Source organism: Sus scrofa, chromosome 13 (genome assembly GCF_054392235.1).
Source record: "Sus scrofa isolate SSC_HxYL_T2T_F1_AM1 chromosome 13, Sscrofa_HxYL_maternal_Yorkshire_Landrace_v2.0, whole genome shotgun sequence".
Taxonomy (NCBI): Eukaryota; Metazoa; Chordata; class Mammalia; order Artiodactyla; family Suidae; genus Sus; species Sus scrofa.
In genome coordinates, this window is record NC_139395.1 from 45,623,156 (window position 1) to 45,644,139 (window position 20,984).

The window sequence follows — 20,984 nt, forward strand, 5'->3', positions numbered from 1 at the left end:
TGTTTAACGAATCCGACTAGGAACCATGAGGTTTCGGGTTGGATCCCTGGCCTTGCTCAGTGGGTTAAGGATCCAGTGTTGCCGTGAGCTTTGGTGTGGGTCGCAGGTGAGGCTTGGATCCCACGTTGCTGTGGCTCTGGCGTAGGCCGGCGGCTACATCTCCGATTAGACTCCTAGCCTGGGAACTTCCATGTGCCGTGCGGGTGCGGCCCTAGAAAAGGCAAAAAAAAAAAAAAAAAAAAAAAAAAAAAGAATGCTTACATAAAATAGTGTGTGGTAGAGTCAGTGCTCAATGACCTTGGGTTCCAAAGTTGTTTGAATCTGGATCTAGAACCTCCAGATATGGAGGGCTGACTGGAAAACCACTTTGGAAAACTATATGGCAGTGTCTACTAAAGCTAATAAGCAACATGCTTAGCCTATGACCCAACAATTCCACAAGAAATGAAAGTGCATGTTTACCCTCCCAAAATTGTACAAATATCATTAACTAGTATTTGACAAGGGAGCCAAGGATACTCTATGAAGAGAAGATAAATCTTTTTAATAAATAGGGCTGGGGAAATGGAATATTCGCATGTGAAAGAATGAAACTAGATCCCTAACTTACTCATAAAAGGAACTCAAAATGGATTAAAGGAGACTGAAAACCGAAAAACTCCTAGGAGAATACACAGGAAAAAAGTTCCCTGACATGGGTCTTGCAATGATTTTTTTGGATTTGATACCTAAAGTATAGCAAGAAAATCAAACTGAAAAGCTTCTGTTCATTAAGACAAATGATTGGGAGTTCCTGTTGTGGCTCAGCAGGTTAAGAGCCTGACTAATATCCATGAAGATGCGGATTCAATCCAACTACAATGAGCTATCACATTACACTCACAAGGAGCAATGCATTAAGCATGTGCTGTGGGTTGTCACTGCAGTGGCTCTGGTTACTGCTGTGATGCATGTTCAGTCCCTGTCCTGGGATCTTCCACATGCTACGGGAGCAGCCAAAAAAACAAAACAAAAAAAACAAACAAAAAAACACCATCAAAAAAGAGAAGAAACAAGTGTTGACAAGGATGTGAAGAAAAGGGGACCCTTGTACAATATTGCTGGGATTGTCAAGTGGTGTGACCATTATGGAAAACAGTATGGACACTCCTTAAAAAATCAAAAATAGAACTAACATGATCCAGCAATTCCACTTCTGGGGCAATATGTAAAGGAAGTGAAAACAATACGTCAAAAAGACATCTGGGAGTTCCTGTTGTGGCTCAGTGGTAACAAACCCAACTAGTATCCAAGAGGATGTGTGTTCGATCCCTGGCCTAGCTCAGTGGGTTAAGGATCTGGTATTGCCATGAGCTGTGATGTAGGCCAGCAGCTTGTAGCTCAAAGATTCAACCCCTAGCCTGGAAACTTCCATATGCCGAGGGTGGGGTCCTAAAAAAGATACCTGCTCCCACATGTTTAGAACACCTTTTTTGTAAGAGCTAAAGACATGGAAGTAACCTAAGTATTCAACCACAGATGAATGGATAATGAAGTTGTGATACATACATAATAGATTATCATTCAGCTATAAAAAAAAGGACATCCTGCCATTTGCAACAACATGGATGGACCTTGAGGGCATTATGCTAAGAGAAACAAGTCAGAAAAGGACAAATGCTGTATGACATCACTTAAAAGCTTAAATAATACAATACAGGAGCGCCCTCATGGCACAATGGTTTAAGGATCTGACATTGCCACAGTTGTGGATAGGTCGTAGCTGCAGTTCAGATTTGATCCTTGCCCTGGGAACTTCCATATGCTGCAGGTACAAATGAAAAAGAAAAAAACAAAATAAAAAAACCTTTCTCACAATACAAATCACCACCACAACCACCAACACAAATATCAAATTCATAGAACAAGAGATCAGATTTGTAGTTACCAGAGGCAGGCAGTAGGGGAGGGGGCCTGTATAAAGGTGGTCAAAATGTACACATAAGGAAATAAAATAGCTAAAATACCCAGAGCTAACTGACAATGAAAAACACTACAAAGTTGTGAGACAAACCTAAAAATTTATAGATCTACATAGATTAGGACACAAGAAAAATTAAAAATAAACACCAATGAAAAAAATTTATAGCCCTACTCCACGGCCCATAAACAAGGGGGGAGCTTAGACTTCCACCTTTGCCAGGCTGTAATTAAGGGTGCCAGTCTTGGAGTTCCCATCATGCCAGAGCAGAAACAAATCTGTCTAGGAACCATGAGGTTGCAGGTTCGATCCCTGGCCTCATTCAGTGGGTTAAGGTTCCAGCATTGCCATGAGCTGTGGTGTAGGTCGCAGACATGGCTCAGATCTGGCATTGCTATGGCTGTGGCATAGGCTGGCAGCAACAGCTCCGATTAGAGCCCTAGCCTGGGAACCTCCATATGCTGTGGGTGGTGCGGCCCTAAAAAGACAAAAAAAAAAAAAGGGTCCCAATCTCTACTAGCATGGTGATGGAGGCCTAGTAGGGAGTCAAAACTCCCACTCTTGGAGTTCCCGTCGTGGCTCAGTGGTTAACGAATCCGACTGACTAGGAACCTTGAGGTTGCGGGTTCGGTCCCTGGCCTTGCTCAGTGAGTTAAGGATCCGGCGTTGCCGTGAGCGGTGGTGTAGATCGCAGATGCGGCTTGGATCCCACGTTGCTGTGGCTCTGGTGTAGGCTGGTGGCTACGCCTCCGATTAGACCCCTAGCCTGGGAACTCCATATGCCGTGGGAGCGGCCCAAGAAAATGGCAAAAAGACAAAAAAAAATCAACTCCCACTCTTGCCCAGCAGTCATGAAGCCTGCTCTCACCCTAAGTGGTGTACCAAGGGAGGTTGTGCTGGGGAACCTAAACTTCCACCACCACCCCCCCGCAGTACGAGAGGACTACTAAAACAAGTTTTACATAGTCTCAACACCCAGAGTATACAGATAAGACTTGAGAAATCACTTGTCATACCAAGAACCAGGAAAATTAAAGCTTGAATAAGAAAAGACAATCAACGGAAACTCACAACCAATACACAGATACTGGAATTATCTGACAGGACTTTATTTTATTCTTTTTAGGGCCACGCCCTTGGCATATGGAAGTTCTTCGAATCGAATCAGAGCTACCAGCTTACATCACAGACACGGCAACACCAGATCCTTAACCCACTGAGCAGGGCCAGGGATGGAACCTGTGTCCTCATGGATACCAGTTGGGTTTGTTACCACTGAGATACAACAGAACTCCCTCTGATAGGATTTTTAAAGTAACCATCAAAAACTGCTTCAACAGGCAATTAGAAGTATGGCTGAAACAAATGAGAAAACCATCAAGTCTCAGCAAAGAAAAAGAAGAACCAAATGAGAATTTCAGAACTGAAAGATATAATATCATAGTCTTTGAACAAAAAGGAATCTGCAGAACTAACCTCCTGAGGCTTCTCTGGACTAGCTGCCTCTTCTGGACTGGCCCCAGCCACGCTCTTCCTCCGCTTCCTGTTTCCACATGGGGACTCCTCCTGTGATCGATCTGGTCTTTTCAACATTGACCGGATGGTGGAGTTACACATGGACGGGGAGTCAAACAGCTTGCATCGACTGCCCTTAGGTGTAACAAGAGAGACCCATCTTTCATTAAAATCCACTCTCTTGAATGGTAGAAAATAGACCAAAGGCTTCCAGGGATGCTTTAGATTAATCCATCCCAAATTAGGAAACAGACACTGTCCACTGGTGCTCGATGAACATGTTCTAAATCTGACATCCTATGGAAATGAGAAAGACTATCCATACCCTCAAAAGACTTAATGTCTGCACGAGGTCCTAAGAGTCAAACAACTGTTACCTTTTAGCCAGGAACACATTTTTGGCTTCTTCTTCCCCTCTAGTTTATTACTTGCACCTTGCTAGAGCAGCTTGATAGTTTAACACTCTACCTAAATCCAGAAAAGGTGTGAGGTAGCTGGATTATACTATAAATTAGAGCCAGTTAAAGTGACAAAAAAAGTCTTAAGTTTACAGTGGGCAGGAGTGCCTCCAAAACTGTGTTCAAAAGTCCTTCTCAGAGTTCCCATTGTGGTGCAGCAGAAATGAATCCAACTAGGAACCATGAAATTTCGGGTTTGATCCCTGGCCTCACTCAGTAGGTTAAGGATCTGGCATTGTTGTGGCTCCGGTGTAGGCCAGCAGACACAGCTCCGATTCGACCCCAGCCTGGGAATCGCCACATGCGTGGGTACGGTCCTTAAAAAAAAAAAAAACCCACAATCAAACAATCAGTCAATCAATAAAAGATTTACAAAGCCAAAGGAAATACAAGATGTACCACAGTAATTTTTTTTAGTTTTGTTTTGGCTGCACCTGCGACATGTGGAAATTTCTGGCCCAGGGACTGAACACAAGCCACAGCAGTGGCAACAAAGAATCCTTAACTGCTAGGCCACCAGGGAAACCCCACTTGGCCTTTTAAAGACTAATTTCTCAGAGTGTGAGGGCAGCCAACCTGACTAGTGGAAGAGACAGTCTGACTTCAGCTCTCTAAACTCATCTCAGTCCATTCACAACTCAGTGTGCACTGGTCCAGCCCTTCCTTTTGGGAAGAATGTCCTTTCAGACCCCTTTTCAAGCTGACCCTAAATTTTCAATGTTGCCTCTTTTTTGAAAGGATCCTGATAGTCTCCAGTGGGTATGTCACTTTCTCATTGGCTTGTGCAGAGACCAAGGATTTTCCCTTTTTTTTTCTTTTTTTCTTTTTAGAGCCGCACCTGTGGTATATGGAGGTTGCCAGGCTAGCAACGCTGGATCTCTGACCCACTGGGCGAGGCCAGGGATGGAACCGGCATCCTCATGGATACTAGTTGATTTGTTTCTGCTAGCCACAATGGGAATTCTGGGAGGTGTGTCTTGACGCTAACCAAGGTCTGGCCTATTAACTCTGCCTCATTCAGGGCCACAGCCCCAGGCCATCCATACCTGCATCCACAGGTGGGAATGTCAGGAACCCTCAATAGCTGTCACTGTGTGGAATCTCAAACCCCTAACTGGTTTAACTTTCACAACCTCCCTTACTGGAAGACCACCCAGCCTTTCTTTTCTTGCCGTATCTTATTGGCTCAAAAAGGAACAGCTGCAGGAACCTAGCCTGCTCCTACAGTGGCCACCACATAGCTCTGCTAAAGTTCTTTAATCCAAACCTGGTTGTTCTTTTTTCTTCATTTACGACTAATTAATTCCTCTTCAAAAGAACCCTTTCTGTCCATAATAGCTATCACAGTCTGAGTCTCCTCATTCTACTGAGTGTTCTCTGAATGTGCTCCAGCCACTCCCCATTCTCTGAGCAGTGCAAAGTAAAAAAATATGGCAGTCCAGAGTGTTCTCTCCTTCCTAATCAGAACAGGCCAGGGCTGGCATCGCCCTTTTCTGCTCTGGGCCAGAGTTTTGCAGTCAATACTCCTAAGGAGGGTGGTGCTGTCTGCTGCAGGGCCATGGTGGCGGGGGCTGAGTGGGTATGGATAGTGCCTGCAACAAAAGTCTGTCTCTTTCTGCTGCCTCAGATCAAATTCCTTGTTAGCTACAAACTGCTCACTAGTAAACTGTCAATTAAGATCTAAAATGACACAGCTGACAGAGTTTAAGAGAATAAATGAGCCTCTTAAGTTCAATTTGGCAGGTATTTCCCAGATATTACCTGGTAATCTTAACCAGAAGTTAATGGAAACATCACAGTTGTATAGAAAAGACATTAACTGACCAAGAATCACTGGGATGAGCTAGAAATCATAAAAACAAGAGCTGCATCCATGTACATTACCCAGACTTCCACATGTACCAATGAACACCAAAAACCTTGAAAAAACAGTGTGCATTAACACCTGAAAACACCAGTCAAGGGAGAGGCCATAGACCCAAAGACAGACTCTCAAATGAAACAATTTTGATTCCTATGGCTCCCTATGACACACCAGAACCTACCAGGTTTGTAGTTCTTCTCATGACAAGGGGGGCTGTCCAGAGGCTCGCCATGCAGGATGGGGTTTCTTCATCATTCTAAACAAAGAAAAACTGTGTCACAAAGGTCCAGTAGAGACCAACATTAGTTTACTTTAGAATTCTGCCTGAGGAATACCATTAAAGCCTGGATAGGGAGCATCTAGTGTTCACCCTCTTCCCCTCTGCCCAGCATTTTAAGGTCAGAAGAGAGTAACACTTAACAGTTCCGATGATATCTGAACAGAGCTAAGGCATGCCCCTGAGGGGAGTAAGGAGGCAACCTGTCTCCTCAGCTTATACCCTGTGGCAGCTATTCTCCCACTGTTCTTTCATGTCTCTTGCATGATTAGCAGCTCCTTCAAGGTAAAAAGGATCACATGGGTGTCTTCTTTTGAAGTCCTCCGTAAGATTTAATCAGACAAGAAGCAAAGTCTCAATAAATTCCCACCAAATGAACAAAATTATCAGCCAACTCAAGTCCTGGGGAACCACTGTTCTTTTTCAGATGACTTCTCTCCAGGACATAGTTAATAAAATGCATAGGAAGACACACACACAGATTACCTTCAGATTCTCTCCATCCAGAAGATCCATGAAGCCATCATCCTCATCAGACAAAGTGGCAGTCACAGGTGACTGGGGCATAAAAAAAGGAATGAAATTCCCTGGTTCACCGCCATCTCTTTCATTTGAGGAAAGCTACAAAGCAGAATTCATGGCTTGTTAATAAATGGTCAACTCTGATTTCCTTGGATAGGTCACTAGTTTTTAAGAGGAAAACATACTATATTTGTTGTAGTAAGTTTTAGCAACTTTAAAACAAAAAAGAAAGAAACCTAAGATTGTAAGTGATTTGATGTCCACCCAGTTCAGTTAGGCTAAGTAGCCCTCTTCATAAAATTCTTCTCAGAAGCAATTCATCTTACAGTGGAATCTGGGGCTACCTCTCATGAAGGGCAAGGTTGGTTTTGTCTGAGGATTATAACTAGTGAACATGGATCAATATGAGGGTTGTGATAATTTGAAATGAAGAACGGTGATGATACCAAGACTCTGTGGAGACAATAAAATGGACCGGAGAATGCTTCTGTAACACCAGTTCTGACAGAAGGAGATAAAGGGAGACTTGGTTCTAGAAAGTTCATCCTAGTTCTTTGGCCCTGGAATTTAAATGACAGCTGCTCTGTTTTTACTGAGGAATTATCGTGCCACACACTATGATATAATCCTTATAGTATAATCCAATTTAAGCCTCACAACAGACTAAGGGTAGTTAATTCTTTCCTTTTTATTTAACAAATCAGGCAATCCATGCTTAAGAAAGGTTACCAAAGGAGTTCCAGTTGTGGCACTGAGGAAACTAATCTGGCTAGGAACCATGAGGTTGCAGGTTCGACTCCTGGCGTCGCTCAGTGGGTTAAGAATTTGGCATTGCTGTGAGCTGTGGTATAGGTCGAAGAGACATCTTCGATGCTGCATTGCTGTGGCTGTGGCTGGCAGGTGTAGCTTCGATTCAACCCCTAGCCTGGGAACCTCCATATGCTGTGGGTGCGGACCTAAAAAGCCAAAAAAAAAAAAAGAGATCTCCAAGATCACAGAGCTCATTTGTTTGACTACAAAGTCCAAGTTTTTCTTCCCACTATGCTCTCCCTAGAGAGTAAAAGTAGAATATGTCTCATTAGGCAATGCTATTTTTACTTTCTAAAGGCAGGAAAAAAGTTCAAAGATTTTTTTTTTCTCCCACAGCAACAGGTGGTCCCAATGTAAGTTTCACAAACAAAATCCTTAAGTAGGATGATTTCATTTAGATGTATCACAAAAACTGACATTGCAGGGAGTTCCCGTCATGGCTCAGTGGTTAATGAATCTCACTAGGAACGATGAGGTTGTGGGTTCGCTCCCTGGCCTTGCTCAGTGGGTTAAGGATCCGGCGTTGCCATGAGCTGTGGTACAGGTTGCAGACATGGCTTGGATCCCGAGTTGCTGTGGCCTTGGCGTAGGCCAGTGGCTACAGCTCCAATTAGACCCCTAGCCTGGGAGCCTCCGTGCCTCGCGGGAGCGGCCCTAGAAAAGGCAAAAAAAAAAAAAAAAAAAAAAAAAAAAAAAACTCAAAAAAACCTTACAATGCAAAAATTATATTCATGTTATAGACACCAAACTAGGGAAATCTGGCAATTAGTGGCATATCTTTAGTCAAGGTACACAGATGGCAATGCAAGATGGCATAAGCAAGTCTATAAATACCTGCTGCAGCCAGCCCCTTCATTTTATTTTATTTATTTATTTATTTTTTGTCTTTTTGTTGTTGTTGTTGTTGCTATTTCTTGGGCCGCTCCCACGGCATATGGAGATTCCCAGGCTAGGGGTTGAATCGGAGCTGTAGCCACCGGCCTACGCCAGAGCCACAGCAACTCGGGATCCGAGATGCGTCTGCAACCTACACCACAGCTCACGGCAACACTGGATCGTTAACCCACTGAGCAAGGGCAGGGACCGAACCCGCAACCTCATGGTTCCTAGTCGGATTTGTTAACCACTGCGCCACGACGGGAACTCCAGCCCCTTCATTTTAAATGTTACCTTAATAATCAACACAACTAGCACGTGCTACTGGCTAAGAGTCATTAAACAGCTCATGTCTAGGTCAAAATTTTAGGTTACTGTAGTTTATGGGGACTAATGAAAAAATGAATTCCCAAAAATAAGCACATCTTCTTAGAAATCCTTCATGTTTATGGTAAATAATTGTGCAACGATGTCATTTTACTTGAAATTCAAGAGTCAAATGGAAGATTCCCCTAATGATATATCTGTTTCACTAACTTGTGTTTATTGAGTTATTTCTTTTTTTTAAGCCAGTCAGGTTATTTATTTATTTATTTATTTATTTTATTTTTCTTTTAGAGTATTTATTTATTTATTTATTTTTGTCTTTTGTCTTTTTTGTTGTTGTTGTTGCTATTTCTTGGTTCTTGGGCCGTTCCCGCGGCATATGGAGGTTCCCAGGCTAGGGGTTGAATCGGAGCTGTAGCCACCGGCCTATGCCAGAGCCACAGCAACGCGGGATCTGAGCCGCGTCTGCAACCTACACCACAGCTCATGGCAACGCCGGATCGTTAACCCACTGAGCAAGGGCAGGGACCGAACCCACAACCTCATGGTTCCTAGTCGGATTCGTTAACCACTGCGCCACGACGGGAACTCCCAGTCAGGTTATTTAATATTGAGAGAAAATGCCAATTTGAGAAGTTGTGACATGTAGCAGTCTGTGAAACAAAAAAGGTCTTTTACTGTTACCTCAATTCTTATTATAGTGGCCTATTTGGTGCCTCTATTGTTAAGAATCAGGGTTTTCCCCCCTATTTTCAGGGGTTCATGATTTGACTGTTAGAAATGTTGCTCCTGGCTGATGCTTGGAGTAGTCTGTGGATGAATGAATGTGTGCCAAATTTTGGTTTGGCACATTGGGGTGGGAGGGGGAAAAATCGAATCCGTCCACCACATTTGAATACAGAAAATGTAATTGGAAATTTCAGATAAATTTGATTTTAAACACTTTTTTAACCTCCCAAATACAACCTCATTTAAATCTGGTATTTACTGTCTTGTGCCAGTGTTTTTAAGTCCCTGGGGAGGGGGACTGACTAGGGGAGTTACCTAAAGAGATGAAGCAAATCCAGACCCTAAGATTATAGATAGCTATGTGATTTTGAAACCTGGGTTTAATCCTCAAATTAAATTCTTTTTCATTTTGAAAAGAGTACACTGGCCCACCTTTACCTCCCCCTCCCAGTTAGCAGTCTAATGCTAAAAGGCACCTCTTTATTAATTACCATATAGTCTGTGTGACCAAGGACTAACATTTTTAAGTTACTCAACTCTATCCTCGTGGGCCTATATGTTTAAGAGCTCCAAAGATATTTTAAGGATAGGCTTTGTATACTTCTGTTGGTTATTTAGAGTCCTGAGTTATGTTTGTGGTATAGGAATGTCATGGTAAATTGTTTTTCAATAAAAATTTTAAAACTTAAAAAAAGGTTCCAATATTTCTGAAGTATGAATGCATTAATCCTCAAGTGGCCCTCTGGCTTTCTAGGAAGATACCTCACCTAGGGTCCTCTGTGCAGCTGACCTACTCTGGCCTTACTAGCTGCGCCACACTGTATAAAACAAGTTCTGGGCTGTCTCTGATCCTCCACTAGTGCACTTGAGCAAGTCATGGGCATATTGGCAGTTGTTCAGCCAGCAGAGCCTAGGAGCAGGTAATTTGTATCATAGGGTAGCACCCACTAAAGGCTCACATTATAGTATGATACCAATTTTTGTAACCCAGGTTCTGGGAATCCCCAGGTGCTGATGTGCCATAGAAAATGACAGGAGTTCCCGTCGTGGCTCAGGGATTAATGAATCCAACTAGGAACCATGAAGTTGCAGGTTCGACCCCTGGCCTCGCTCAGTGGGTTAAGGATCCGGTGTTGCCATGAGCTGTGGTGTAGGTTGCAGACCTGGCTTGGCTCCTGAGTGGCTGTGGCTGTGGAGTAGGCTGGCGGCTACAGCTCTGATTAGACCCCTAGCCTGGGAACCTCCATATGCTGCCGGTGTGGCCCTAAAAAGATAAAAGATGAAAAAAAAAAGAAAGAAAGAAAGAAAGAAAATGACAGACAAATCTCTGGATAGGACCTACCATGATTCCTACACCAAGAAGCCATCAAGAGGAAAGACAGATGGTACCTAGAGACTAAAAGCAAGGATACAAAAGAAATACCCTCTGACATGATCAAAAGCCAAACCACTGAGATTAGCACTGGCTTTCTTTCAGTTTGTATCCTCAGCACCTAAATTATGGATGGCCAAGTGATCACGGGAAACCCTGGGGGCTGTGATCTTCAAGTGCACACTAGAGGCATTTGGTTTTAGATACACAGCTCTCATGTACTTGTACTTGAGAATACATGTATTTCTGAATCAGATTGTTTAGCTCTGGTCTTCTCTATATTCATACCCTTTGGCAAGTCACTCAATCTCCCTGGACACACTTTCCTAATTTGTAAAGTGGAGTAATTCCAGCTACTACATAAGCTCATGAAGATTAAAGACAAGAAAACATTAAAGTGCTTTGTGCGAATGCTAGACAGAACATATATTGGTTCATACAGTACATCTCAAACAGAGATACTGGCTGAAGCTAAACCTCAGACCATAAGTCAGACTGCAAAGGTGTTTCATTCTCTCTTTAAAATTTTTGGCCACCCCTCAGCATATGGAGTTCCCTGGCCAGAGATGAGATCTGAGCCGCAGTTGCAACTTAACGCCACAGCTGCAGCAACACCAGATACTTGAACATACTGTTTAGGGCTGGGGATAAAACCTCCCTCATGGCATGTGGAGGTTCCTGGACCAGGGATCAAAGCCACACCACGGCAGAGACCTGAGCCACTGCAGTGACAACAATGCATTCTTAACCTGCTGTGCTCTAGGGAAATTCAGAAAGCTGCATTTTTCAGACACCAGTTCCCAGGAAAACTTGGAAACCGAATGTAGTCATTTTGCTCAAGTTGGCCCTCTCTAGTGCATAACTATCTACCAGATGACCAGGAGGAAACTCTGGAGGTAGTGACGTTCTCTGGCAAAGAAATTACCCTGGGGCATGTGGCTCCACATACTTTCAAGTAGCCTTATAGGCAATGGGTTTATTGTATTCTGTAATAGTTCTTTTTTTTAATCTTTTTGCCATTTCTAGGGCTGCTACCACGGCATATGGAGGTTTCCAGGCTAGGGGTCTAATCGGAGCTGTAGCCACCAGCCTACACCAGGGCCACAGCCACACGAGATCCAAGCTGTGTCTGCAACCTACACCACAGCTCACAGCAAGGACAGATCCTTAACCCACTGAGCAAGGTCAGGGATCAAAGCCACAACCTCATGGTTCCTAGTTGGATTCATTAACCTCTGAGTCACAATGGGAACTCCAATACTTCTTAATAAACCAAGTTTGGGAAGAACTCATGCTCACTCCAAACAAAATCACTCTGGGAAGTACTTCTCAGCACTCAGGATACACTGTAAAAGACATACAAAATGCCACCATACATGACATTGCATGTCATGACATGCAGATTATTTTTCCAAAATTGACAAGGTCAAATATTCCCTGCTCAAGTCCAATATTTCAAACATACCACCTCTCACTCTGCTTTTGTCCATCTGCTCTTGACTAAAAATATGAATCGAATTTCAAAAAACAAAGTCAAGGTAAAGACAGCAAGAGCTGCCACAGTGTCCTCAACTCCAGATTTAACTCCAGAGAGTGCTTTAATCCTCTCCCTAAGAAAGCCATGGCACATACCATCCGAGCTGGGGCAGAGTTCTGCCTCTGTGTGAAGAGATCTTTACCCTCTTCCAGTCCATGAGTGTGCAGGCAGCCACGAGATGCAGGTCTTATTGGCTTCTTAAACTCAAAAGCTTCCTGCAAGACAGCAGAGTCGAGACTTCATCCACTGTCTATGAAAACCAACTCTGGGATCTCAGCTATAGCTTGAGGGGGAGACAGACAAGGGAGTGGGTACCAATCACCTTCATAACTGCCTCTTCTGACCTAATTCTAATGCTGGATCTGTGTAACTAAGAATTTCAAGGATGATCAAAAGCTAATTTCTAATTTATTTATTTATTTTGATAGGCAAGAAATAGATTTATTAACATAGGACACTTGTGAGAGATGCAAGCAGGCAGGCAAGGAAGCTCTGCCCTCCTAATTTATTTATTTAAAAATACAAATTTTGGGAGGTGCCATGCCTGCAGCATGTGGAAATTCCTGGACCCAGGATTAAACCTACACCATAGCAGCCACCCAAACCACTGCAGTGACAAATGCTGGATCCTTAACCTGCTGCACCACAGGGGAACTTCAAAAGCTAACTTGTAATACAATACTTTTTCTCTCTTACGCTTTACTTCCTAAAAACACATGAATATTTGTAGTCAGCCCCTACATGGAGGCTGACAGTGTTCTCAGAACTCAAGGCAGGAGAAACTCATTTCTGTATTCTTCCTCAAGACATCTTGCTAGGTACACAAATTACCAGTAGTCAAAAACTAAATCAAAATTGGAATTCTTGTTGTGGCGCAGTGGAAATGAATCTGACTAGGAACCATAAGGTACCAGGTTTGATCCCTGGCTTCACTTAGTGGGTTAAGGATCTGGCGTTGCCATGGCTCTGGCGTAGGCAAGCAGCAACAGCTCCAATTAGACCCCTAGCCTGGGAACCTCCGTATGTCACAGGTGCAGCCCCAAAAGACAAAACTAAACAAATCACCTAAATCAAAATTAAAAACAAGAACAAAACAAAAACTAAAGCAACAACTGTATTTCAATTAAAAATAAATTAGGGAGTTCCCGCTGAGGCTCAGTGGTTAGCAAACCCAACTAGCATCCATGAGGATGCATGTTCGATTCTTGGCCTTGTTCAGTGGATTAAGGATGCAGCACTGACATGAACTGTGGTATAGGTCACAGACACGGCTAGGATCCCGCATTGCTGTGGCTCTGGTGTAGACTGGCAGCTTGAGCTCCAATTCCCCTAGCCTGGGAACCTCCATATGCCACTGGTGCTAGCCCTAAAGTGACAAAAAGACCAAGAAAAGAACTTGTTGCTAAGCATAGCTAATATCACAGAGTATTTACATGTCAACAGAGTGCTAAGTACTTTCGTGCATTAGCTCATTTACCTATCAACCACAACCCAATTATTTTCATTTTACAGATGAGAAAACTAGGCCTTACAGATTAAGTGATGTGTCAAAGATTTGGCTTCATAGCCAGACTGGACAACTCCAGAGCAAGAGCTCTCTAACTTACGCTGTTTCCCCTCTAGAATGAATGAAGCTCCAATCAGGCAAGTCCAGAAGCCAAGCTTGCAGGGAGAACCAGACATCAGTACAATAGCTTTGACCTGTTCCATAAAAAGCCCTACAAGGAGGCTGACAGTGTTCCCAGCATTCAAGGCAGAACAAACTCATTTCTGTATTCTCTCTCAAGACATCTTACAAATTGCTAAAGAAATCATTAGGAGAGTTCATGGAGGCCGTAGGTTCCAGAAGTAGTAAGTTCAGATGTTTATAAGGAGTATAAAATGTGGCATTTTAGCAGCAGATGAGGAAGGAGAGAAAACAGATACAGAAATACAGTGAGAAAGAAGACTGGAAACAGCTGATTCACTGAAGTCTTGGTGTCTACCCTATGTAAGGCACCCCACCAGGGTGTTCCTGGACTTTTTAAAAAATTTTGTTTTATTGGAGTATATATAGTTGACTTACAATGTGGTATTAGCCTCAGGGGTATAGCAAAAAATGAGTAAGTTATACATATATACATCCTTTCTTTTTTCCCATATAGGTTATAACAGATTATTGAGTAGATCTTCCCATGCTATACAGTAGGTCCTTGTTAATTACCTATTTCATATGCAGTAGTATGTATATGTTATTCCCATCCTCCTAATATATTCCCTCCCAGTAGTTTCTTCTATGGTTACCATAAGTTTGATTTTGAAATCTGAGTTTGTTTTATAAGTTATTCTGTATCATTTTTATTAGATTCCACATATATGTGATATCATATGATATTTGTCTTTGTCTTGTTTTTGGACTTTTTTTTTTTTTTTTTTTTTTGGTCTTTTCTAGGGCTGCACCCACGGCATATGGAAGTTCCCAGGCTGGGGGTCTAATTGGAGCTGTAGTCACAGGCCTATGCCAGAGCCACAGCAACTCGGGATCTGAGCCTTGTCTGCAACCTACACCACAGCTCACGGCAAAGCCGGATCCTTAACCCAATGAACGAGGCCAGGGATCAAACCCGTAACCTCATCGTTCCTAGTCAGATTTGTTAACCACTGTGCCACGACGGGAACTCCATTGTTTTTGGACTTTTGGATGCACCCTCTAAGCTGCCATTTCAGTTACTCTGAGATTCCCTGGGACTTATTGGTTCTGTTCTTTCAAGAAGCCTTTTCCTGGAGTTCCTGCTATGGTGCAGTGGGTAAGAATCTGACTGCAGTGACTTGGGTCACTGTGGAGGTGTGGGTTCAATCCCTGACCTGGCAGGTTAAAAGATCTGCCATTGCCACAGCTGTGGCATAGGCTATAGCTATGGCTCAGGAACTTCCATAATCCATTGTGCAGCCATAAAATTTTATTTTATTTATTTTTAAAAAACTTATCATAAAATTTAAAAAAAGGCCTTTTCCTAAACTTCCAACTCATCCTAGGGTCAGCACAAAAAAGACCTGGCCAGACCCTTCCAGACAAAGTGTTCAACTCTTACCTGCCAGGAACCATTTGAGATGCTTTATCGGCATTATCTTAGTAATTCCCACAACAGCACTACAAGGGACTAACTGCTACTCCTATTTCACAAAGAAATAAAGCCTAAAAATAGTCAAGATCACAGATAGCAATCAGTAGGATTCCAATCCGGTTTCTCGGACTCCAAAGACTATCATGACTTCGGTGATGGTTTCGTCTCCCAGGAAGCAGCCCAGCTACTTCTCCATAACTGGACACAAGTGGGTTTGACCTCTGCCCTAGGTTAGTACGTTAATGCCACACTCACGTTTTCCTTGTTTTCGTCCTGGTCAATCAGCTGAAAGACATCATGGTCAAGAGAATCAGAATGGCTCCTCTTCAGAGCTGGACTACACCCCAAGAGCTTCTGCTATCAAAGTGGAAAAAGGAATTAGGGTACATAAATGAAAACTCAATGGAAATTCAATTCTAAAAGAAAAAAAATGCTAGTGGTGGGATAGGGAGGCTTAGCTCCTCACACACTGTACTAAGTAACCAGTAAATGCGGCTAGGGCTCCACCTTGTGAGAACACAGGATAGAGGGTCTCACTAACATGGCTTTACACCAACTTCACAAGGTCTACAGCCCTTTTAGGAGGGACTCAGGTATCAAACACCATTTGCATAAAAATAAGCCTTCTTGGCTTGATAAAGCTGAATAGTTAGAAATGGAGGAAAAAGCCCAAGAAGTAGCCAATACTGAAGTGGCTTTAGGTAGTGTTTTGAATGCTAGTGAGACTAAGTAAGGAAAAGCAGGCTTTGGGTCTAAATTAAGGTCTGCTTTCAAGGTCACACTGGTAGCTAAGGGGCAGAGAATAAGTATCAGCTCAAAATAAACAAGAGAACTTACAGGTAGGGAATTTATTCTCCTCATGGGATTTTCACGGCTGCAATGAGTTCAAAAAGTAAATAATGAGAATAAAGTAAAGAAATATTCACATTAGCAGATGCACAGTGTCTAACCTACAGTTTGGTGGGGTAGGGGAAGAGTCAAACATATTCCCATTTTAGGCAAGATGGAAGAACAGATTTCTGAAGCTGTCCTGCTCTCACAAGCATCCCTACCACTGGACTTTTCTTAAAAAAAAATACACATGCTTAAGACTATGATATCAGAAGGCAGAACAAAGGTTAGGGTGAGACTGGATCAGAACACCAAAATTACAGCCAAAATAAAGGAAGGAAAGTTCTGAAAACTGCTGATACAAACTACTCATTTTCAAAAGATAACAAGACTATTTATAGGATACAGGAATCTTACTAGGGGTAGCTAAATCCAGAGCTCCAGTCCAGAGCATGAGGAATTTCATTAAAAAATATTCAGTTTTGGAAGTTCCTAGTGGCCTAGGTTAGGACTTTCACCACTGCAGCCTGGGTTCTATCCCTGGTCTGGGAACTGAATCCCACATCAAGTCACTGCATGTAGCAGACAGGAAAAAAAAAATTAGGTTTCTTCTAAGCACAGACATTTAAAAGCAGTGAATACATACTTTTCTTTACTGTCCAAGGGCCCAGGAGAATCCAGACAGAAGCCTGTGGGAAGTTAAAAATAATAGTACTAGTACTGTTTCTTTAAGGCAGTCAATAAAGACTCATGGCTTAGATTTTCGGCAGAATTGACGTTGAGGCTCTAGGATCCCCAATTCATAGGGGTATTAAATCCCCAATTTGCACATCAATTCATCCTTTCCTACTTGCAAATATTATCACAGAAAATAGGATTCGAGGAGAGTGAATTAAACCAAACCCCATGACTTATTTACAAGCAGATGAGGCTCAGATCTTGAGTTGCTAAGGCTGTGGTTTAGGCCAGCAGCTACAGCTCCAATTAGACCCCTAGCCTGGGAACCTCCATATGCTGCAGGTGTGGCCCTAGAAAAGGCAAAAAGACCAAAAAAAAAAAAAAAAAAAAAAAAAGGGAACAAATTTACGGTTACCAAAGGGGAAAGGGGGAGGAGAAAGGCATAAATTAGGAGGTTGGGATTAGCATATACACACTACACATATACAATAGATATTAACAAGGTCCTACTATATAGCATGGGAAGCTATATTCAATATCTTGTAATAACTTATAAGGGAAGAGAATATGAAAAAGAATATATATGCATATAACTGAATCACTCTGCTGTACACCAGACAGTGGCCTGGGAACTTCCACATGCTGCAAGCATGGGCAAAAAAATTTAAAACTTCTTAGGCCAAACTTCACGACTGCTTGGTTATTCAGATAGGGATGACCCAAGCTAACTTTCTGTGAGTTCCAACCATGGAAAGAATTAAGTACCCATTTTCTGAATAGTTTTGATTTCAAGTATCTTATCAGGGGTTTGGGAAATACAGTTGTCATCCGACAAGCAAGGCAAGTATTGCCTTCAACAGAATAACACCAAGTCAAGTCAAGTGCAAGGTAGCACAATAGGAAACATTGCTCAGCATGGTCCAGACTCCTTAAGGTTGCCTAGCCCACAACCTTTCCTCCATGATGCCTAGATACCCACACAGTAAGTAACTTGTTGCTACTCCTGACTGACATTCTCCCTTGCCACAATGACATAAATAAGAATCGTTATCTGTGGTTCTTAAGGAGCCTACATCTTAAGACTTTTCACTTGTAGTTCCCTAACCTAAAGCATCTATGCAAATAAATAAAGCATGAACTTATGGGTTAGAATAAAATGCTCTGGCACATTTTCTCCAGGGTCACTGAAATAATTTCATTATACTGCCAATAATTTGACCCAGCATTTAACCAGTAAAATTTCTGAATGCCACTCATAGTGGTTTAAATTTTACTCTACTACTCACCCTCAGGACCAAGCACACGAGTTCACGTTGTGGCACAGTGGTTAACGAACCCGACTAGGAACCATGAGGTTGTGGGTTTGATTCCTGGCCTTGCTCAGTGGGTTAAGAATTGGCGTGGCTGTGAACTGTGGTGTAGGTCGCAGACACAGCTCAGATCCTGAGTTGCTGTGGCCATGGCATAGGCCTGCAGCTACAGCTCCGATTAGACCCCTAGCCTGGGAACCTCCATATGCCGCAGGAGTGGCCCTAGAAAAGGCAAAAAGACAAAAAAAAAAAAAAAAAAGACCAAGCACACACTTCCTTGGGACCACTTGACATAAAGTACCACAGGGCCTCCTTTGTATCTTAAGGGTATCTGTCACTCAAAGTCATGCTTCTGTTTACTATCTCAACTACTCACCAAACTAAGTTTCTAGGTGAAAGCACATTTCAGCAAATTCTAGGTATTGCTCCGCACCCAGCAGACACATGACAAATGTCTTAAACCAATACCTGAATCAGTTGATTCGGAGGAGCCCATTCTCTGCAGACTGCTGTTCCTCACCTCCAGTGTTTGTTCATACTCACTGAAAACAAGAGAAATAACTGTCTATAGCTCTAGGACATAATTAAGGTTAAAACAGGAGGAAGGCCATGAGGTTAGCAAGTAGCCATGCTGCCACCAACCATCATTACTTCTAGGCCACATCACAGAACACTTGGCCACTCAGGACTTAAGCATAAAAGGAAATGAGAAATAAGTGGGTTGGCATGGCCTGGCACAGGATGACTATGATCAATTACTGGAGTACTTCCCGGAAGGAGAGCATGTGTTCTAGGTACCCAGCTAGAAGCAGGAATGAGTAGGACAAGTTCCTGCTTTTCAGAGGATGGAAGACGTGCTTATTTAGAAAATGGGATATCTAAGATTGAAGAGAAAGCAGCTTCACCAGAAAAACGATGCGATGCATTTTTTGCAATTAAGAAAATTCAGGGAGCTTCTGAGTGTGGAAAATCGAGTAAAAAGATCTGGCCGTAGGAAAACATAGGATGCACATAGGAAATGAGCATGGGGCGAGGGACTGAGATAATTTTGCAAACACCAGGAAAGAAACCGGGGCAAAGAGACGTTTCCTTCTCAGCAAATGTCGCTTTGTTGAGAAGGAAACAAAGCTCACAGGCAACTAAGGTCCTGAGAGATGGTTCAGCATAGGGTGGAAGTGAGGAGGACTTGCTTTCCCTCCGTGGAGGTAGATTTCAAAAAAGTTCCTGGGATAGGAACAGAAGAAGGGGACAGGGAAAATGAAAGGGATGGCGAAGGTGGGAAACCATAGCAGTCCCCACCCGCTACCGGGCCTGGCTCGGGGCTGAGGGCGGCCCTGGAGAGGTCCGAACAGACTCTCCCGCTCAACATTCGGTCTGGGGGCTGGGGGGAGGGTGCACATGGCGGGCCCCGCCGGCGGGGCCGCCCCCTAAGGGACCAAGTCTCGCTCTTCTCCGGGTCCGTTCTCCCGAGAGCCATCTGGGAGGCCAGCGGCCTGCGGCACCGCTCGCCGGTCCCTTCTCACCTGCCCAGTCCCTGCAGCTGATCCATGGTGACCGTCAGGTTGGTGACAGGCGACAGGCCCCCGGCGGCTGGCGTACCGAACAGCGCCTTCACGACAGGTTGCGGCACGGGAGGGGGGCTGCAGGCAAAGAGCAGGCGGCGGCGGTGCGGGGGCTCGGGGCCCAGTTCCATGGCGGCGCCCGGCCTCCCAGGGATCCCGCTCCCTCTTCCTCCGCCGCGCCCTCCCCGCCCCGCCGGCACTGGCCTCGGCCGCGCGCCTCGCCGTCAGCGCCCGCGGGTCAAACACAAACACGACCCCGAGTTTCAGGGACGCGACTGTCTCGGGCAAGCTGCGCGGACGGGCGGGTGTTCGGACTCTGCAGGCGCCAGCTTCTGGCACGGGTGTTTCCCCTCACTCCGCGAGGCCGGCGGGAGGGCGGGCGGGCGCCGGCAACCTGAAGATTAAATCCAAACGAACGGGGTGGGGGGTCGGGGAGGGAGAGCGGCCAGAGCTGCGAGGCAACGGCCCGGGCTCACAAGCTCTTCGCTTTTTTCTCACTCTCTTGCCCAGTCCGAGGACGCAGAGAACCAAGCTGGCTTTCACCTATCTCCCAAGCTGTCGCTGCCGAGGTGGCTTTTCGCGGTAATAGCTGCTCACAGGGGCCTGCTGCCGCCCCGCCCCCCTGTCCAAGTTGGCGCCAAACGGAATCCGCCAATCAGTAATCAACTTCTCTTCCTCGCTTAGGAATGGCAGCCAGGCTGAGCCAATGAGAAGGGAAGAAGGGAACAGCTCGCGGGACTCTGCGAGGTCACCCCCCCCTTCCTCAGAAAGGGGAGGGGCCTACAGGGGACAAGAGCCCCTTCGAATGAGAGGGGTGTAGAGGTCAATACAAACTCCCAGCGAAACCTGCGAGGAGGCCAGACGAGACCGGAAGGCCTCTATTGGCCCGTTGCATGCTGGGAAGCGTAGTTCCCGGAGCGCTGCCTCCAGTCATCTCTTAACCCGTTAGGCGAAAGCTGTATCGGCTCTCGGTGGAGAGTGGAGAAGGACTTCCGGGCCTCTTTTCGGCCCCGGGCCGCCAGGCCCAAATTTTATAAGAAAAGAGGGAACTGAATGATCCAAGGCCTGGGCTCTGCCTCCTGAAAACCAGGGCCCAATTCCAGAGCCTAAGACTATGGTATAGCTGGCTGTCTTGGCCATGAGCCACTGACCACAAGATTTAACCCGACTGCTTCGGCTGTGGGCCTTGGTGTTCTTTGCTCACTTTCATTTTAGCTCTTAAATATTTTGTTAGGATCATTTCCTTCTCTCC

General features: G+C 44.4%; 1 protein-coding gene across 13 annotated transcripts in view; it reads right to left on the reverse strand.

The window, feature by feature from the left end:
• CDC25A (cell division cycle 25A) overlaps positions 1–20,329 on the reverse strand; it is a 41,879-nt gene extending 21,550 nt beyond the window's left edge. For 3 of the 13 annotated variants that reach the window (XR_014823106.1, XR_014823105.1, XM_021081937.2), the window contains exons 1-9: positions 19,694–20,329; positions 18,639–18,712; positions 16,829–16,871; positions 16,189–16,225; positions 15,607–15,705; positions 12,343–12,462; positions 6,561–6,695; positions 5,979–6,053; positions 3,437–3,610 (exon numbers count right to left, since the gene is read on the reverse strand). Coding sequence is in view for 5 of the 13 variants with exons in the window: in XM_021081937.2 (XP_020937596.1) it covers positions 3,437–3,610; positions 5,979–6,053; positions 6,561–6,695; positions 12,343–12,462; positions 15,607–15,705; positions 16,189–16,225; positions 16,829–16,871; positions 18,639–18,712; positions 19,694–19,863 (927 nt within the window). In the remaining 8 variants the exon portion in view is untranslated. Of the gene's footprint in view, positions 1–3,436; positions 3,611–5,978; positions 6,054–6,560; positions 7,522–8,029; positions 8,104–12,342; positions 12,463–15,606; positions 15,709–16,188; positions 16,226–16,828; positions 16,872–18,638; positions 18,713–19,693 lie in introns of those variants that run through there. The other 10 variants (XR_014823104.1, XR_002341214.2, XM_021081936.2 and 7 more) reach the window with 4 other exon arrangements.
• Between the last annotated feature and the right edge of the window lie 655 nt (positions 20,330–20,984).